This window comes from Cervus canadensis, chromosome 10, assembly GCF_019320065.1.
Source record: "Cervus canadensis isolate Bull #8, Minnesota chromosome 10, ASM1932006v1, whole genome shotgun sequence".
Lineage (NCBI taxonomy): Eukaryota > Metazoa > Chordata > Mammalia > Artiodactyla > Cervidae > Cervus > Cervus canadensis.
Window position 1 is genome coordinate 48,062,988 of NC_057395.1, and position 16,608 is coordinate 48,079,595.

Sequence of the window (16,608 nt, forward strand, 5' to 3'; positions counted from 1 at the left end):
GTGGGGTTGCCAGGAGCCTGTGCTCTGGTGGCCAGTGTGTGACCTTAGCCAGCCAGATGGCTCTGGAGAGTTTACCTGGGTGTGAGTGGAGGCGTGGGCAGGTAGAGGAGCGGCCGTCTAGGGTGACGGTGCTCTTCAGGACACCGTCTGGGATTCATGAAGAGGTGAGGACTGTGGGTAATAGGGTGGGAGTTGGGGGGTTGCGGGGAGGGGCAGAGACAAGACAGACAAGAGAATAACCAAGTGCAGCTGTAACCTGAGAGGGGTTGGTTTGGAGAAGGAACCAGCTCTTAGAGACATTTTGGGGATAATTGAGCTAGTTTAATATAGGCTGGACGATGATAATATGAAATTATTGTTAGTTGTCTTATATGTGATGATGGTTTGTAGTTGTGGAGGGTCCTGATTTGTAGGGAAAGTCTGGCTGAAGAGTTAGGGGTGAGCAGTAAGAAGTCCCCTACTAACCTTGCAGTGGGCCGGGGGAGGGGGTGTTTGTCAGATGGCGGGTGGTGGGCTGGTTGGGTCAGTAGATGACAAAGTAAATATAAGTAAGTGTTAACAGTTTGTTGGATGCATGTGGAGAAAGTTTGGGTACTTCCGTTGAAGCAGTCTTTCAGCTTTTTGGTATGTTTGACCATTTTCATGATAAAAAAGGTAGGAGAAAATAAGAAATCTGAAAATTGAGAGAACTATGCTCTTTGGATCGAGACGGAGGGTTAAAGCGTCTGTGACATGGTTCTCAGGATTGACTGTAGGGTTTCATATCTGGCTTTCCCATTCAGTTTTCCTTTCTCATAGAGTTACTTTGTACGGAGTTCAAAGTGTAGATGGTACTAAAAGTGTCTATTTGTGGACTGTCTTAAAAACTGAAGAATTGGTTAGAGAAACAGTCTGTAAAGATTTGAGCTTTAACGTCTGTAGTCACAGTTGCCCTCAGATACAGATGTTTTGTTTGAGTTGGTTTGTGTCGAGCACTTCTCTACCCTGGGCTAGAAAGGACTGTCCTGACCCCGAGGATGGCCTCTGTGTCTCTTCCTGTGCCCTTCACTATGCCAGTGTCTACGCCTCACCCCCGCTGGACTTTGCCCTCCTCAGGGTCCCCCAGCTGGAGCACTGGATGCAGTAGGCCCCCTCTCACCTGTCCTGGATGGGTGACCCAGGGAACCATGGGTCTCTTTTCTCCCCCTGGGGGCTCAGGCTCCCTCCTGGGCAGGGCTATCAGGACCCACTGGTTTATGCAGCTCCCCAAGATGGCCTTGACTCCAGGAAGGCAGAGGCTGATCCTTCAGCTGGTCTCTATCTCTGTGACTGTGTCCTGCGGTCCTTTCCCCCCGTTTGGAGAAACGGGGTGCAAAGGGCAGACACCGCCATCCCAGCTTGGTCCTTGTGGGGCTCCAAGTGCTCCTCCGGTTCCTGACTCACCGTGACCTCCTGCTCTGCTGCTGCTTGTTTTTGTCTGAGATGAACCGCAGCCCCTCTCCGCTGCCTGAGCCCTGGGTCTTTGTTCAGTGTCCGACATGGACATCAGTCCGACTGTCCTAGATGCACTGCCCCAACGCTGGTGATGTTTTCTGTCTGTCTGGAAGAGCAGAGGACATTTGGTCGCCCAGGTGGGCTGTTGGGACAGGGTTTGTACCTGTAGGAAGTCCACAGCTACAGTTCTTGTTTATCAACAGCTTGCTTATGAACAGCTGGAAAACTGTCAGACCTGTTTCTGGTGTGTATGTAGTAGTTGTTGTGGGGAAGGGGTGGGGATTAACCTCTTTTTATAATGTTAAATCAGAAACCATCACAATTTATTGTGGGTTTCTTCAGCATTAGCGATGATAAAAATCTGTGACTTTCTCCCTGTTTCCTCTCCTGCCAGCTGGAAAGGGGGATGTCTGCCACCACTGTTTGTAAAAATCCTCTGTGTATCTTGTGCGCCAAGGGGACCTCTCTTCTCAAGGTGAATTCCTTGGCTTTATTCAGAGAAACCGGAAAACTTGCTTGAATCTTGTGTGTTTATGATTGCTCCTGGAAACCATCTTCTCAGTCTGTTTGAATCTTGAAGAATGTGGGACCAATTTGAAGTAAAGATTTATGTAGGTGGATCATTGAGGACAGACTTCTGAGCATGTTTCTTTTCATTATGTATAATACTTCTGTGTTATTCTCAGAAGAATTTAGGATGTTGATAGTTTTGTGAGAATCTTTTCCTAAGGAACTTTAGTTTTTTGGTGGTTCATTGTTTCTAGTTAATGTTAAGCAGTGGCTTGAGCTATACTGAAGTTAGGTTGGTGCCAACACCCTTCACCACTGAAGACACTCCTTGGAAGAAAGGGAGGGGGGGACACTTCCATTTATGACCTTCCCACTCTGCGGTGTCACTTTGAACTTTCATAAGCTGCTGCCTCTGTGAGTAGAGGCTGGTTAGTGCAGCTTGGTCACACAGGAAGGTGGAAAATGATAAACACTGCAAAACTCGGAGATGTGACATCAGGAGAGGTTAGAAGAGGAAAGGGGACAGGGCAGTTCCCTCAGGCATGCTGTGAGTATGGAGTCTGTCTAGAAGGTGGTGTTACATAGACAGTGATATTTTTGTTGGTATTTTCCTGATGAAATGCTGCTAATTTGGCTACTCAAACCAAACTGCCCAGATAGGAAGGCTTTGTGTTCTTTGATTATTGGGGTTAGTAAGTGTAAGTCTCATCTTACCAGGCTGACCCAAAGAAGTTTGAGACAGTGGAGACTGTCCTGGGGTGGGGGTGCTTCTGGAAGTAGGACCAGAGTATCCCTCCTTCCAAGAGGCAAAGGCAGGAGAGTCTTTCAGAGAGAGAGAGAGAAAGGTTTAAGGAGAAGAGCTGCTTCAGGTGCCTCTTTTTGGGGGTTTGAACACATTTCTTCACATTGATTAAAGGTACTCTTTGTGGCTCCCCGTGTGTCAGCCCCCTGCTTTGGGTAAGGGTACCCTGACAAGTAAGTCACAGTAAAATGTCCTGGTGGTGATGGTGGCACAGTTGTTGACTGTCAATCATAGTCAGCTCCTTTCATGTCCCTCCTCCTGCACAGTGTCTGTGTCCCAGAGCACGTGTGGACCCAGGTCTCCCTTGAAAAGTGCATCAGGATAGGGACGGGAACGTGTCCCTACATGTGAAGTGATGCAAAAGCATGCAGAGGCATTTAGGATCAAGTTTTTTTTTTTTTTTTAATTTAAAGTGTCCTAAATACAAAATCATCACCAGTGAGATCTCCTCTGAAATGGAAGGACCCCTTGGAGGTGCTTGTCCCCTTGGAGGTACTTCTGCAGAAACAGTTTTGAGTTCAGCTGCAATGAGGGGGAGGGGATGAGGTTGACTGGCTTCCAAACAGAAGCTGCCCAGAGCTGAGCTCCTGTCCTACCTGCCATGGTCCCACGGTCCTGCCCTGGGTGGTCCTGGTGGAGCTGGTCCACCAAGTTAGAGGACTGGTCCTCATGACCTTTCTGAGATTAGAGATGTAATTGACCCGAATAACATTCTTCATCTTAAGAGTTTATCTAGTCTCAGACCTGGATAGAAAAGGGACCCTCTGTGTTTTTATGACCTTCTGTCTTTTCTGAAACCTGCTTCAATATTGCTTTATATAATAACACTATCTCTTTTATTAATTCCATTATTCTTTTACTTAAATCACGTGCTCTTGCATGCTTCACTCAGTCTCCATTCTGTTCCCTGATACAGGTTCTTCCCAATTCAAAAATTAAAAATAACATTTGATTCTACCTACTACAAGTTTCTAAAAGTTTCAAAAGTCCATTGAATATTGGTTATAGAGTATTGGTGGTTTACTTACTGGAAAATTACATTTTAACTAGAGTATTTGAGCAGAAGTGATACTTTGTTTTCCATCCTGGATCCATAGCCTTTCTAGATCTCTTGCGGACTGTCCTACTCCTTGTGTAGCTGCTGGTAGTCACAAAGTTACATGTTGAAGAAGTATTGACACTGATAGTTAACTGTGGTTCAGATGTGATCACAGGTGTCACTCTTCTTGAAGTAAAATTGAGCCCCTGAGGATGATATATTCTTATGCAGATTAAGTTTAAATAGAGATTGCTACAAAGCTATAAATGCCCCCAGGGACAGATAAACACTTGGGAAAACAAGACTCCAGAATACTCACTCTGCTTCCCCTAAAAGATGGGAAGTGCAACAAATACAAAGTACTCAAGCAAACAGTGCTTTAAAAACGGGCTTATTTTACTACATTAATTAAATTAATAAGTGAAAGTTTGCATTAATTTTAATTAAAATTATATTCATAATTGAAATAACTTTATTAATGTGAATTATCTGAATTAATTTTAGTTACTTTAATTAAGTTAACATGAAATAATGTAAATTATTGATTTGAATTACATAAGTTACTTATTTTATGCCTAAGAAGTCTCAATGTTCTTTGAGGGCAAGGTCCCTTCTTGCTGCTGCTTTTGTGTTTACACATTGTCTGTTTCCTAAGGGTTTTCATGTGATGTGACAACCCTGTATCATAGTCTAGCAGGATGGAGAGGAGACCCCTAGAACATCTGCCATAGATACAGTGTCTCCACTCTGGACCTCAAGGTATATTAGCCACCAGGCCTCACCTCTGCTGTATCTGTTCAATTGTGAAACTAATTAGAAATTTTCACCTTTAGTTTTAAGGCAAGGTAAATGCTTATTATGAACTCCTGCTTCTAGTATCAGATACTTGGTTTATTCAATCAAATTGTCCCCACACCAAAGAGACAGAGGGAACCTGTTAGCTCTGCTACTCTGGTCTGAACCAGATCGAAGAGGTCTTATTAATTATTCATTATGACATTTCATACGTTATTTTACTTTTCATAATTACCAGAGTCTGTATAATTAACCTCTCGTTTAGTGGAAGTGCATAACATTAAATAGGGCTATAATTACAACTATTAAAGTATATGGAAGAATTTAAAGATCTTTAATTAGAAAGAAAAATTTTTTTGTTTGGCTCTATGGTGCAGTTTTTCCTTGTGTACAAGTATCTTTGATTATTTAAACAGAGAGAAACCAGAAAAGCAAAGCAATCAGTACTGTTCTGATTGGTGGTAGTTGTGTGGTTTCATTTCTTGAAGATGTGGGCTGAGTGTGTGAGTGCCTTTGATTTTACGACACAGTGTTACAGCACAGAGATGCTTGGGTGCTTTGCTGTTTTATGGGTGAGAAAGTGAATGTTTTTCATTGGCCCTTGAGGGATCAGGTACCATCTCAAGAGACAGACACGCAAGGGTCTGCTCCTGGCAGGGAGTTCAGGATACCAAACATGTAAAGAATTTAGTCTAGATCTAGTTAGAACGGACTCAACACGAGGCTGGTGGTCAGCTTTGCATAAAGTGCTCTTATCTCAGCCCCCGGTGAGGATACCTCTTGTGACTCAACAGTAGGACTCGCCCCCCCGACCCGCCAACCCCGACAGCTGACCAGATGTGGGTAGGGCTGAGACTGAGGAGCCTGCAGGTTAGACCGAAGAAAACTTGATGGTTCCTGGGGACTCTTGGTTCCCTCTCCCTTGTGAACCAGGCCTTTCCTTTTCTCCTACAGGGCTCCCACTTGGACCGTTTTCACTGGCTGACGTTGTTCCATCCTGTGGGCTCCTGCAGGGTGGCTGTGCCACGTGTCCGATTCGGACCTGCCCCGAGTGGAGGGCCTGGTCTCGGTCTGCACCTCCATCCGCTCCCTTGGGCAGAGCAGCAGCTCCTGGAGCCTGGAATATGCTTCTTTGGGCTGATTTTAGGTATTATTGGGTGTGTGAAAGTTTGAGTTTGGCGTTGGAGACTTTTGAGCCCACGGACCCCAGTCTGCAGTAAAGACAGGCCACCCAGGACCACCTTTGCCTTGTTTGTAGGGTGGTATTTTATCTCGTTAATTCTGGATGTTATTTTGGCCTAGAGAACGAGGTCATTGTGCACGGTTAACATTGTCTTGAACCTGGTTCTGCTCCTTGGCGGCTGAGTACTTTCCTGCATAAACCTTTCTGCCTTTGTTTCCTCATCGATTAGGTGGGAGTAAGTTTTTATTAAGTGATTAGTACACGTGAGGTGCTCAGCACTGTGCCTGGAATGCGGCTGATTGATGCTATTAACAGTCATGCAGGTTTCTGAGTCTGCAAGTTAGTGCCTGATGTGTCCCTGAGTCTCCGGGTAACACCGCAGGCGCAGCAGACTCCAGCCCGACGGGGGCTGGGGGCGGGGGCCGCGGGGGTCGCCTGCGGGGTATCTGCGCACGCGTGCTGCCCGACGACGCTCAAGTGGGTGGAAAAGCGCAGTAGACGCCATCTTGTTCGTGTGCGCCGGGGCGGCCGGACCGGCGTCGCGGGCTGGTGACCTCGTTTACATCAGCTGGCCTTAGCGCTGCCTTCGAGGCAGACTCACTGTCCTCTGGGCTGTGGGAGTGGAGGCAGCTGGTGCCCGCGGTCGGGTAAGATGGGTCCCTCGTAGGGTCTTCTCGGTCTCCGGCCGCCAATAAGATGCTCGTTTTTCTTTTATTTTTATGAACAAATTAGCAGCTTTGCTCCGGAAGCAGTGGGTCCAGCTTAAAATTCGCTTCTGCAACGAGCAGTGGTGGGAAGACAGGTTCTAGAGAATGTGGCCTTGGTCAAGATTCCTGAGGAGGGCGTCCCTTTGTGGATAAAAATCCAAACAGCTTCCGGCCTCCCACCGTTTCTTCTTGCCCGGGACATGGCTGTGATGCCTGGTAGCACAGCAGCTTCTGGGAGGTAGGAGGAAAGCCTTGCGAGGGCCGGGGGGTGACAGTGTGGTCCATGAGGCTGTTGTGGGCGCCTCTCCCCGAGGCCCCGCGTCCTCTTCGTGAAGGCGGGGGCCCTGGTCTCAGGAGCCGCTGTGGGGGTTTCTCTTCGAGCTGGGAGAGCTCCTGGCCCAGTGAGTGACGGGATGAGATATGCCTTTAACAATGGGACAGAAATGAGTTCTGTGTGATATACACCACTCTTCTATGAGTCCAGTATTCTTGGGCTTCCCTCATGGCTCGGCTCGTAAAGAATCCGCCTGCAGTGCAGGAGACCAGGGTTTGATCCCTGGGTTGGGAAGAGCCTCTGGAGAAGGGAAAGGCTACCCACTCGTTTATTCTGGTCTGGAGAATCCCATGGGCTGCATAGTCCGTGGGGTCGCAAGGAGTTGGACGTGACTGAGAGACTTTAGTCCGTGGGGTCGCAAGGAGTTGGACTTGACTGAGAGACTTTCATTTTCCTATGAGCTACAGATAAAAAACAAGATTGGAAGCCTCCAAGTGAAAGTCGTTCAGTCCTATCCGACTCTTTGCCCAAAGCCTCATATGTGAGTTTTGTATGATATATGAGGCTTTGGGCTTCCCTGGTAAAGAATCCGTCTGCAATGCAGGAGCCCTGGGCTGGGAAGATCCCCTGAAGAAGGGAAAGGCAACCCACTTCAGTATTCTGGCCTGGAGAATTCCATGGACTTTGTAGTCCATGGGGTCTCAAGGAGTCAGACAGGATTGAGCAACTTTCACTTTGAGGCTTTCGATCTTATTTCTTATCAGTAACTCACAGGAGAGTGGTATCTGAAACAAAAGAATAGGTGCCAGCGGTTCTTGGAGGAAATTAGCGGATTGGTTCAGCAGTAGTCTTCCATGGGAGTTCCAGTGAAACAGCAGGAACAGGTTTTACCGGACTCACGATCTGTGGCCCTGTTATTCTCCCCAATTACCTGGATGGGTGGTCTCCGGCCCCTGTTCTGCGTGGGCACTTCCCCATCTCGAATCCCATCCAGAATAGGCCAGAACGTCGTGGGATGCAGCGCTGGGCCTCTCTAAACAGGTGGAGCCACTTGATGGGCTCCGGGAAGAAAGCAGCGGAGAAATGAAGGTGTGGGTGGTGGAGAAAGAGACCGGAAACGGAGGTGAGGTGGAGAGGAGGCAGCACTGGGACCGTTCCTCCAGGGCTTGCTTGTCAGGTGGGTGCCCCCTCCTGCCCCAGCCCCCCATGTGGACGCACCTGACGGCAGGTGCACGCAGCTGAGCTCCATGGGGGTGGCCGGTCGCTGGTTTAAGTGGATGTGTAGGTCCATGTCCTGGTGGTGGCAGCTGTCCTTTCCCACTTGTGTGGCTGTGGCAGGTTCGGTAACCCCTCCTTCCCTCTGTTTTCTCATCTGTCAGATGGGGTCCTAGTTTCACCCCAGTGGTAAGGTGGTTGTGAAGATCGGAGGTGTGCATATGGCACCTGCAGGTCACAGGTGTTTAGCTAGTGTGGCTGTTGTTGAGTGTGTGTGTTGACAGGATTGAGGGTTAATAAGATTGAAATTTGGAAGCAGCATCCTGTCAGAACACTGCTTCCAAGCTTATGTGTTTTCATTTATTCACAGCGTGGCAGCTTGCTTTACTTTTGAGTACAGTGTGGGTAGTTTGTTATCTTGGGATGAGCCCAGTGGCTCATCCTGTGTCTCATTAGATGCATCTCTTCTGTTTGTTTTATGGAAATCTCCACACTCTGCTTACGGCCCTTTTCTAGGGCCCTCTGTGGCAATTAACCTTCACTGTTTTATTCTATTGCCATCTAGTGCAATATTCCTCACTATTTAATTCCTTTAAGCTTGAAGGGTTATTTTCAAATAAATTTTGTCATATACAGTTTCAGGTTAAATTCCTTTATTTTGGGGGGCAGCTAACTGTTTCCCATTTGTGAGTAATAAATCAATATAATTTGGAGAGGTGGTCTCTATTTGGATATGTTGGGAGCTCCTAATGGCCATCACCTGAGAGAAACGGCAGTACACGGGTCAGGTATGTGTGAGGCCCTGCATGGCTTCACATCTTTTGTAAAATCAGGAGACTTGTTTCCCCCCAGGCCTTCTCCTCCTGTTCATAACTCCTCTGTCCTTCCCCAGCCCTTGGAAGTTGTGGAGAGGATGTCTTGTCTGCTGTTGGCCGCTTGGCCCACAGGCCTTGGAGGAACCAGGCTCCAGTCTGCTTCCCTGTGGGGTGGGGTGGGGGGCGGGGACGAGCCCCATCAGAGCCACAGTGGCCATGAAAGCCCTCTGAGCAGCATCCGATTCAGGAATCGGGTGCTGCCAGCTGCCTGTTTTTAGTACGTATTTAACTTTTTACATGGTTTTTCCTCTGGGCTGAAGCTGGTGTGTGAGTGACTGTTAGTCATGGTCATGGGACTTAATGTCTATCTGACTGGCCCTGGCAGATGCTGGTTGGCCATCGGATATAGAGAGCTTGTCTGCTAGCTGCAGTGGAGTTCACATTGTTTTGTAGTTGTTAGTATGAATGATGGCCAGCTGAATAAACTCCTGTAAATTAGGTTGACATATTTTTATTTTCAGAGTTGTCTTTTGGAGCCTGGATTAAAATGCAGGAGATTTATCTCGCAAAAGTGCAATGTGAGGTGATGGTTCCTGGGTGTCTGCTTTAAGATGGACAGTGAGTCTTGGTGTTGATTGTGCTGCTAGAAGCCACAGCGGGTGAAGGTGGGGGTGTGGGTGCAGGCTGTTGCACCCAGAGAATGTGTGGAGGGTTTCTGGGCTCCTGGGACCCAGCTCTCCAGCCCACGTGCAGTTGCTTCCTTCTCTTTGTTGTCATGGTGATGCACGTGCCTCTCCGTCTTAGCACCATCAGCATTATTTTGTCATTTTCCTTGTGCCCACTAGGGTGAACAATTGCTTAGGGTTTGCTCGTTAATCCTTCTTGAATGAGCAAGTTGCTTAGTTCTGTATCTTGGATATTTAAAGTATTTGTAAATGGGCTTCAGCTGACTTTGGAAGGCAATCCTGCACCAGGCTCTATGAACCTGGGCTTGCGTTGCTTTGCTCTTTGATGCAGGCAGGAGCCGCATGCTTTCCTGGTGTTGGCTGGAGTGGATTCCAGATCACTCAAGAGTGGACTCCACTGTATATTTGCAACTATATTAAAATAAAATGCAGCATTTCTTGTGTCTTTGGGTGAGATGCACACTGAGTGGTGGAGGAAGCAGTGAGTCTCCAAGAGGAGCTGAGGAGCCAAATCGATCGCTGACTTCACCTTGCATTTGTGCTCTGAGGTTTCTGGGAGCTCCTTGTGTGTGGTTTCATGTGCTCTTTGTGGCCCATTGAAGTGGAAGGGGAGCTGCTGCCTCCAGTATACAGATGTGAAGGCAGAACTAAGTTTTTGGACTCAAAAGATATACTTTCCCACCGTGTCACACTGACTCTGGGATGAATGAAAATGAGCGTAACCAATGAAAGTGACATGATCAAGAAGTGTCAGGAAAACACACACTTCCTAAAGCATTTTCAGACAAAGTTAAAGCAACTTATTTTTTCCTGTTACTAAATAGTGTTAACTGAAAATCATTGGTAAAAAACACAAAGTAATTTCACCACCATGAGTAACCTCTTCTAATATTGTAATGTATTTCCTTCCAGGGATTTCTCAGTATCCACCTTGTATGCATCCATCCACTTATCCATCCAACTATCCACCCAGTTACCCATCTATCTACCCATCTTTACTTTAAACCAGTACTTTTGTGTTCTGTGTTCAAACCTTATTACTTGCTGTTTTTCTGCCAGTACTGTATCATGAAAAATTTCCATGTTGACAAGTGTTCTTACCGAATGTTATTTTTAGTGGCTGCATGCTGTGTAGCAGATCTGAATCAGGAGAGCGTCTACTCATCTGCCGTGAGGCGGGTGGGACTTTGTTGTTGGAAAGAGCAAGAGCGCCTTGTCACACAAGGTGGGCTCCCTGTGCAGACTCAGGAGGGTGTGAGGAGGAGCAGGAAGTAGCTGAACTAAAGTCAGGTTGGTCCCTTAATGTGTCAAGGAGGGCAGCTCTCCAGGGAGGTGGGCAGGGCTCCAGCGTCTCAGCCCAGGAGCTTGTCAGGAGTGAGCTGCTGGGCCTGGCCCTGCAGAATCAGGAGCCGGGCACTGGGAGGACCTGCCAGCCTGTGTTTCACTGAGCCTTCTCGGGGGCTCTGGTGCAGGATGAGGTTTGAGAACCACTGCTGGAGGACTAGGCCAGTCAGGTTCAGACTTACTTGAGAATACAGGCTTGAGGTAGAAGGCTTCTTGCTGTATTTGTCAAGCCCGCTGTGAGGATCTCTTGCAGCTGCAGAGGCCTCAGACTCTTTAGAGGGCTCTTTCTGTCGTTGCAGGGAGTTGGGAACACGGGGCATGAATCCAGAAAGGTGGATGTCGTTCAGTGGAACCAGGCATGAACTTCAACAGGGCAGATGTCCATGCAGAGGGCTAGGGACTTTGGGTCCACATCTGCTAGCCAGACGAATTACTGCCAACTGTGTTGTAGGCACTGTGCTGGAGATTTAGATTAAAATAATTTATTGAGTGGATTTTAAGGCTTTAATAATTAAAGGAGAATGTGTCAGCTTTGAGCTCTTTACTGGGGAGGCATTTCATCAATACCTTTATGTTTTGAGATAAATATTGTGACATCAACCAGGATTATCAGAGGTTTGTTCTTTTATGGAATTGTTGCATCCTTTCACTAATGCGGGCAGCTGAATGCAAACCATGGAGTTTCAGACCTGGAGTCAGTCCTGGGTTTTACCTGATCACAGGATTTTATAAGAAACTCACACAACTAAATTAAAAAAAGGAAAAAAAGAAAACCAAAATCACAGCAGTCCATTTTAAAAAAGACCAAAGAATCTGAATAGACATTTTCCCAAAGAAGACATACACGTGGCCAACAGTACATGAAAATATGCTCAACATCACTAGTCATCAGGGAAATGCAGATCAAACCACAGTGAGATATCACCTCACACCTGTTGGAATGGTCCATATCAAAAAGAAAAGAGATGTCAAGGTTGGTGAGGGTGTGGAGAAGAGAACCCTTGTGCACTGTTGATAGGAATGTAAATTAGTGCAGCCACTATGGAAAACAGTATGGAGATTCCTCAAAGAATTAAAAATAGAACTACCATATGATCTAGCAAGTTCACTTCTGGGTATTTATCTAAAGGAAATGAAATAAAAATCTCAAAGACACCTGTACGCTCGTGTTTACTGCTACATTATTTACAATAGCCAAAATGTGGAAGCAACGTTAAGTCTGAAAATCAGTGGATGAACGGATAGAGAAAATGTGATATATGTATAATTCAACCATTAAAAGAAGGAAATCCTGCCATTTGCAACAGTGTGTGTGAACTTGGAGGACATTATGCTAAGTGGAATAGGTTGGAGAAAGGTAAATACTGCATGATACAAGCTATTATATAGAGAATGGATAAACAACAAGGACCTACTGTATATTACAGGGAACCATATTCAGTATCCTGTGATTAACCATAGTGGAAAAGAATATGAAAATGAATATCATATCCCTTTACTGTACAGCAGAAATTGACCCAACGTTGTAAATCAACTATATTTGAATAAAATAAAGACAAATACTATATGATCCTGCTTATATGTGAAATTTAAACATGCCAGGCTCATAGAAGCAGAGAGTGTAACTGTGGTGCCAGAGGCTGAAGGAGGGACAGATGATGGTCACAGGGCTCAGACCCAGTTGTGAGATGAGAATTCTGGGGGTGGGATGCAGTGACTGTAGCTCATAAGACTACTATGTACTTGAAAATTGCTGAGAGAGTAGATCTGAAGTGTTCTCACAGCAAGACAAAGTGAGACTGCGGGGTTGGAGGAGTTCACAGCCTGACTGTAGTGTCATGTGATGCTGTTTAAATGTATCAGATTGTTACGTGCACCCTGGACTAACACAGTGTCACATCTCAGTAAAGAAGGGAAAATAACTTTTTTCCCCCATTTTTTAAGAATTTTATTATTTTTATTTTTAATGTACTTTTATTAAAGTATAGTTGATTTACAGTGTGGTATTAATTTCTGCTGTACAGCATAGTGATTCATTTATATACAGTTACATTCTTTTTTATGTTCTTTTCCATTATGGTTTACCCCAGGATATGTGCTCTACAGTTAGGACCTTGTTTATCCATTCTGTATGTGAATAGTATGCATGTCCTAACCCTAGGCTCACAGTCCATCCCTCAGGAGGGAAAAGAACTTTCGAGTTTGTGTCCTGAGTGGGGCCCCCAATTCCAGTCTCCTGGCTGGGACCTCCCAATCACCTGCTGCTCCCGAGGGCACCGAGGTGGATGCCTTGTTCAGAGCCCTGGGCACCGCTCCTGAGGCCTGTCCCTATGTTCTCTGCTCATTACAGGAGGGTGTCCCCACCGGCTGCGTATCGCTCTGGGGGCTCAGCATTGCATCCTTCAGGTGCGCAGTCACATTGACCGCATGGGACCCTGAGGGGTGCCGCATGGTGGGGGAGCTCGCCAGGCAGTCCTGTGCCTCAGGCTGGTTCCCGGCCTGCCCCTGGACCCGTGTGCTGTCTCTGTGCTGCTCCACTCTGCTCGGCGGGCTCGCCTTGTGGGAAGGAAGGACACAGACAGAGGCTTGTGGATTAATGGCATTTCCTCCTACTGCAGGTTTAAAAATCTCTATTGGAAATGAAGAAGATCTTTTATGAGGGAAGCGAATTAATTTGCATTTGACTGAAGACACTCTTTTTGCTTGAATAGCTGGTTTGTTTATGAAATTGGTCCCACAAACAATATGTACAGATTAGTTGAAGTTTTCATCTGTTTGTCTGTAATGTAAATAGGAGCTATTATTGCCGCCCAAATTACTTGAGAATTTTGCATCAGATTGTGGTCCAGATTACAAACTGCTGCTTGATAATTTAATTGATGAAATGGTTCAAAATTATGTACTTGTTTTGGAACCCAAAGTAAAAAGAACTGATTTTTTTTCCCCCACAAAAGCCTGTAATTGAGGGGTAGACAGAGTGGTGGGTGGGGAGTGGTGCCACAAGCCAGAGTTGTTGCACTGAGGAAGGAGAAAGGCCCTTCTCAGCAGTCTTCAGGATAACACTGGAAGAAAGGGTGCTGGGTGTGCAAGGATTCCCCTGGAGTGTCTTCCCTTAGACCCTGAGCCTCAGTCCATTGGTGAAACACTGGCAGACAGAGAGTAATTTAGTTGGGAGTAGGAAATGAGGTGCTATTTGGTAGGGTTGCATTCCAAGAGCCCTTTTGTATGATCTGACATGAGCTACAGTTCCTGTTGTTTGGAGGCTCTTGTAAGCAGTGCTTGGTATGGACTTTCAACACAGAAGCCCAGGAACTCTTCCAAGTGGTTGCCTGCTTCATCGGTGAAACCCATCGGTGATGCTGCTCCAGGTGAGTCAAGTTCCAGTGAAGAAAGAGCCCTGGACAACTGCTGTTAGCTGTCTCTTTTAGCCTCCCAGGAACGTGGGCATTTCATAAACATTTATCTGGATGGGGCCGTGTCTTAGAGAACTGAAGTTTGGTAAAGCAGTGTCCTTACTTCCCTTGTGTAATTGTGGGTAAGTGACTATAAATGACCTTGATGTGTCAGTGGTGGATGCTCGATCAGTTGAATGTATTGGAGGAGACAAAACCCTCAGCACGGCAGCCTGTTCCCCGTTAATATACAACCCGGCCCCGGTAAGACTACCTGTGAGTTTCTGGGCCTCACAGAAAGGGACCGTGTGGTCTGTGGGCTTAGATTGAAGACATATACCATTTGATTTCTTCTTCTTAACAGCTGCACAAATGACTTCTCCTGAAAGACAAAGCAAGTGGCTCACACATGATTTCTATTTTTATCACTTGAATATTGGCAGAAGCAGTGAGAGATGGAGCCCCCAGCGGCTATTGGCTATCTCAAGAATACTTGGCCGGTCCCCGTGTCTATGCTGAGGGAAATGGCAGAATTAATTCTCTGTCACGTGGACTCAGATTGTGGACCCACATGGGGCTCGGCGCAGAGTCCCGCCCAGGTGTGGAAGCTGTGTTGTCATCCGTGTCATCTGTGTGGTCGCTGATGTGAATTCAGATGTTCTTGCGTTTTGAAACGAGAACCTGGGAGTGGCGGCGGAGTTTGCCTTCCGGGTCCTTGGCAGCCGTGGGAAGTGGTGTGCGTGCAGTCGCTGGTGGGGAGAATGCAGGCTCCCTGGCCATCTTTCAGAAAAAACTCCCTGAGGCTCTTTGGCTGGAGGAAGGTGAGGGCAGGGGGTAGGTTTGGGTGGGCGAAGGTCAGACCCAAACGAGTTGCAGAGTGGGGGTCTGGGCTTCTCCCCGCCAGGGGTTGCAACCCGAGGGAGGCACGGGGAAGAGCCTGTTGGACTGCGTTTCTAGGCCACAGTTCCTGGTATAAAGTCCACTTTTATTACGAATGTGTGGCATTGTAATTCAGTAGCAGATGGTGCAGTGGCTTAATTACCTGCTGTTAAGTTCCCCTTCCAATTATCATGAATTAGGAACAATGGCAATTATTAAAAGAAGTTGGAAGCAAAGCCGTCATGGGTGGATGCTGCCGTGGGTTTTGCCTGGTCCAGCCTTGCCAAGAACAGAAACTTTGGAGCCGTTTGATGCCTTGACTTTCCTCCCAGTTGATTCCTGGGTTGGTGGTACCGACCCCTCCCCGTCTGGCAGGCACGTAGATTAGATGCCAAAATCAGTGATTATGTATGGAAGTAAACCACGTTGTTTTATCTGTTGAGCTTGCATTTTGTATGTGTGGACGCTGAGTCTGGGGGAAGTTACTTTGGTTGATTTTAATCTCTGTGAGTGGTAAACACCCTCCACGGGTGTGAGTACACAGACCTTGCACACATCCTGGGGGGAGTTCCTTCTCGAACCCTCTCCCACGTAGGACAGTCTGGCAGCCCCTCTGTTGGCTGATGGTGGGGGCCTCACCGGGAGAAGAATCCAGTCAGGAGGCTGAGGTTCTCATGAATGTGTTTTCTTGTCGTGGTGAAATGTGCTGGCGCCGGGCAATTGTGGGCCAGCTGGGGGATGGATTGTGGTCTTTATGGGTGTCATTTCATAACTGTGCTTGCCACCTGAGAGAAGGTTTCTTGCTGGTTTTCCAGTGGGTCCCACACTGGGATGTGCCCTGCCTTGGGGGAGGGTTTCTGAAACTGAGTGTCCACTCCCGGCTCAGCTTGAGGAGGATGGTGGAGAGAGGTGTTAGTGTGTTTTCTTGTAATTAGTACTGGGGATCCATTGGCCCTCATGCTTGTGAGTCCTACGCTTGGATGAGTTTGAGGACTTCCCTGGCCCCTGTTGTCCCTGGCTTTGGGTGGGGCCTGAGCTTGTGCCAGTTTCTAGCCTGGAGGCATGGGTGCCCTGCCTGCCTTTCCTGGCCCATCCTTTGTTGCACACCGGTTTTCTGGTGTTCTTAGGGAACATAACAGAAACCTCCTGTGAGCTCTTAACTCATTTGTTATGAATGTTTGCAGGCATTTTCTGTAGAAACTGGAGCAATGTTCTTGCACATTTGAGATGGTCAGTACGCAGCTCTGACCCTGACCTTTGACCCTGTTTCACATGTTTGGGATGTTTCATGTTGGGCAAGATGAGGGAAGCACGTGGCTGCACTTTATCCCTATGGCAACCAATGCCGAGTGCACACCAGCTGAGAAGGGCCGTCCTTTAACTTCTGAGTTCGTTTAAGTATGAGACCAGCATGTAAGCATTTCTTTCAGTAACTAAACTGGCCCTGTTTGACTTGGAAGAGCGGACACTGGCTCCAGGGAGCATCAGCACCGG

General features: G+C 47.2%; 1 protein-coding gene across 8 annotated transcripts in view; it reads left to right on the forward strand.

Annotated features, from left to right (window-relative positions):
- The window catches only part of DIP2C (disco interacting protein 2 homolog C), a 308,890-nt gene that overhangs the window by 32,517 nt on the left and 259,765 nt on the right, over window positions 1–16,608 (forward strand). The window contains exon 1 of one of the 8 annotated variants that reach the window (XM_043480645.1): window positions 14,861–15,056. The exons of 4 other annotated variants lie outside the window; for them this stretch is intronic. In XM_043480645.1, coding sequence (XP_043336580.1) covers window positions 14,891–15,056 — 166 coding nt within the window. In that variant the 5' untranslated portion in view covers window positions 14,861–14,890. Of the gene's footprint in view, window positions 1–14,860; window positions 15,057–16,608 lie in introns of those variants that run through there. 3 more of the 8 variants (XM_043480639.1, XM_043480644.1, XM_043480640.1) reach the window with 3 other exon arrangements.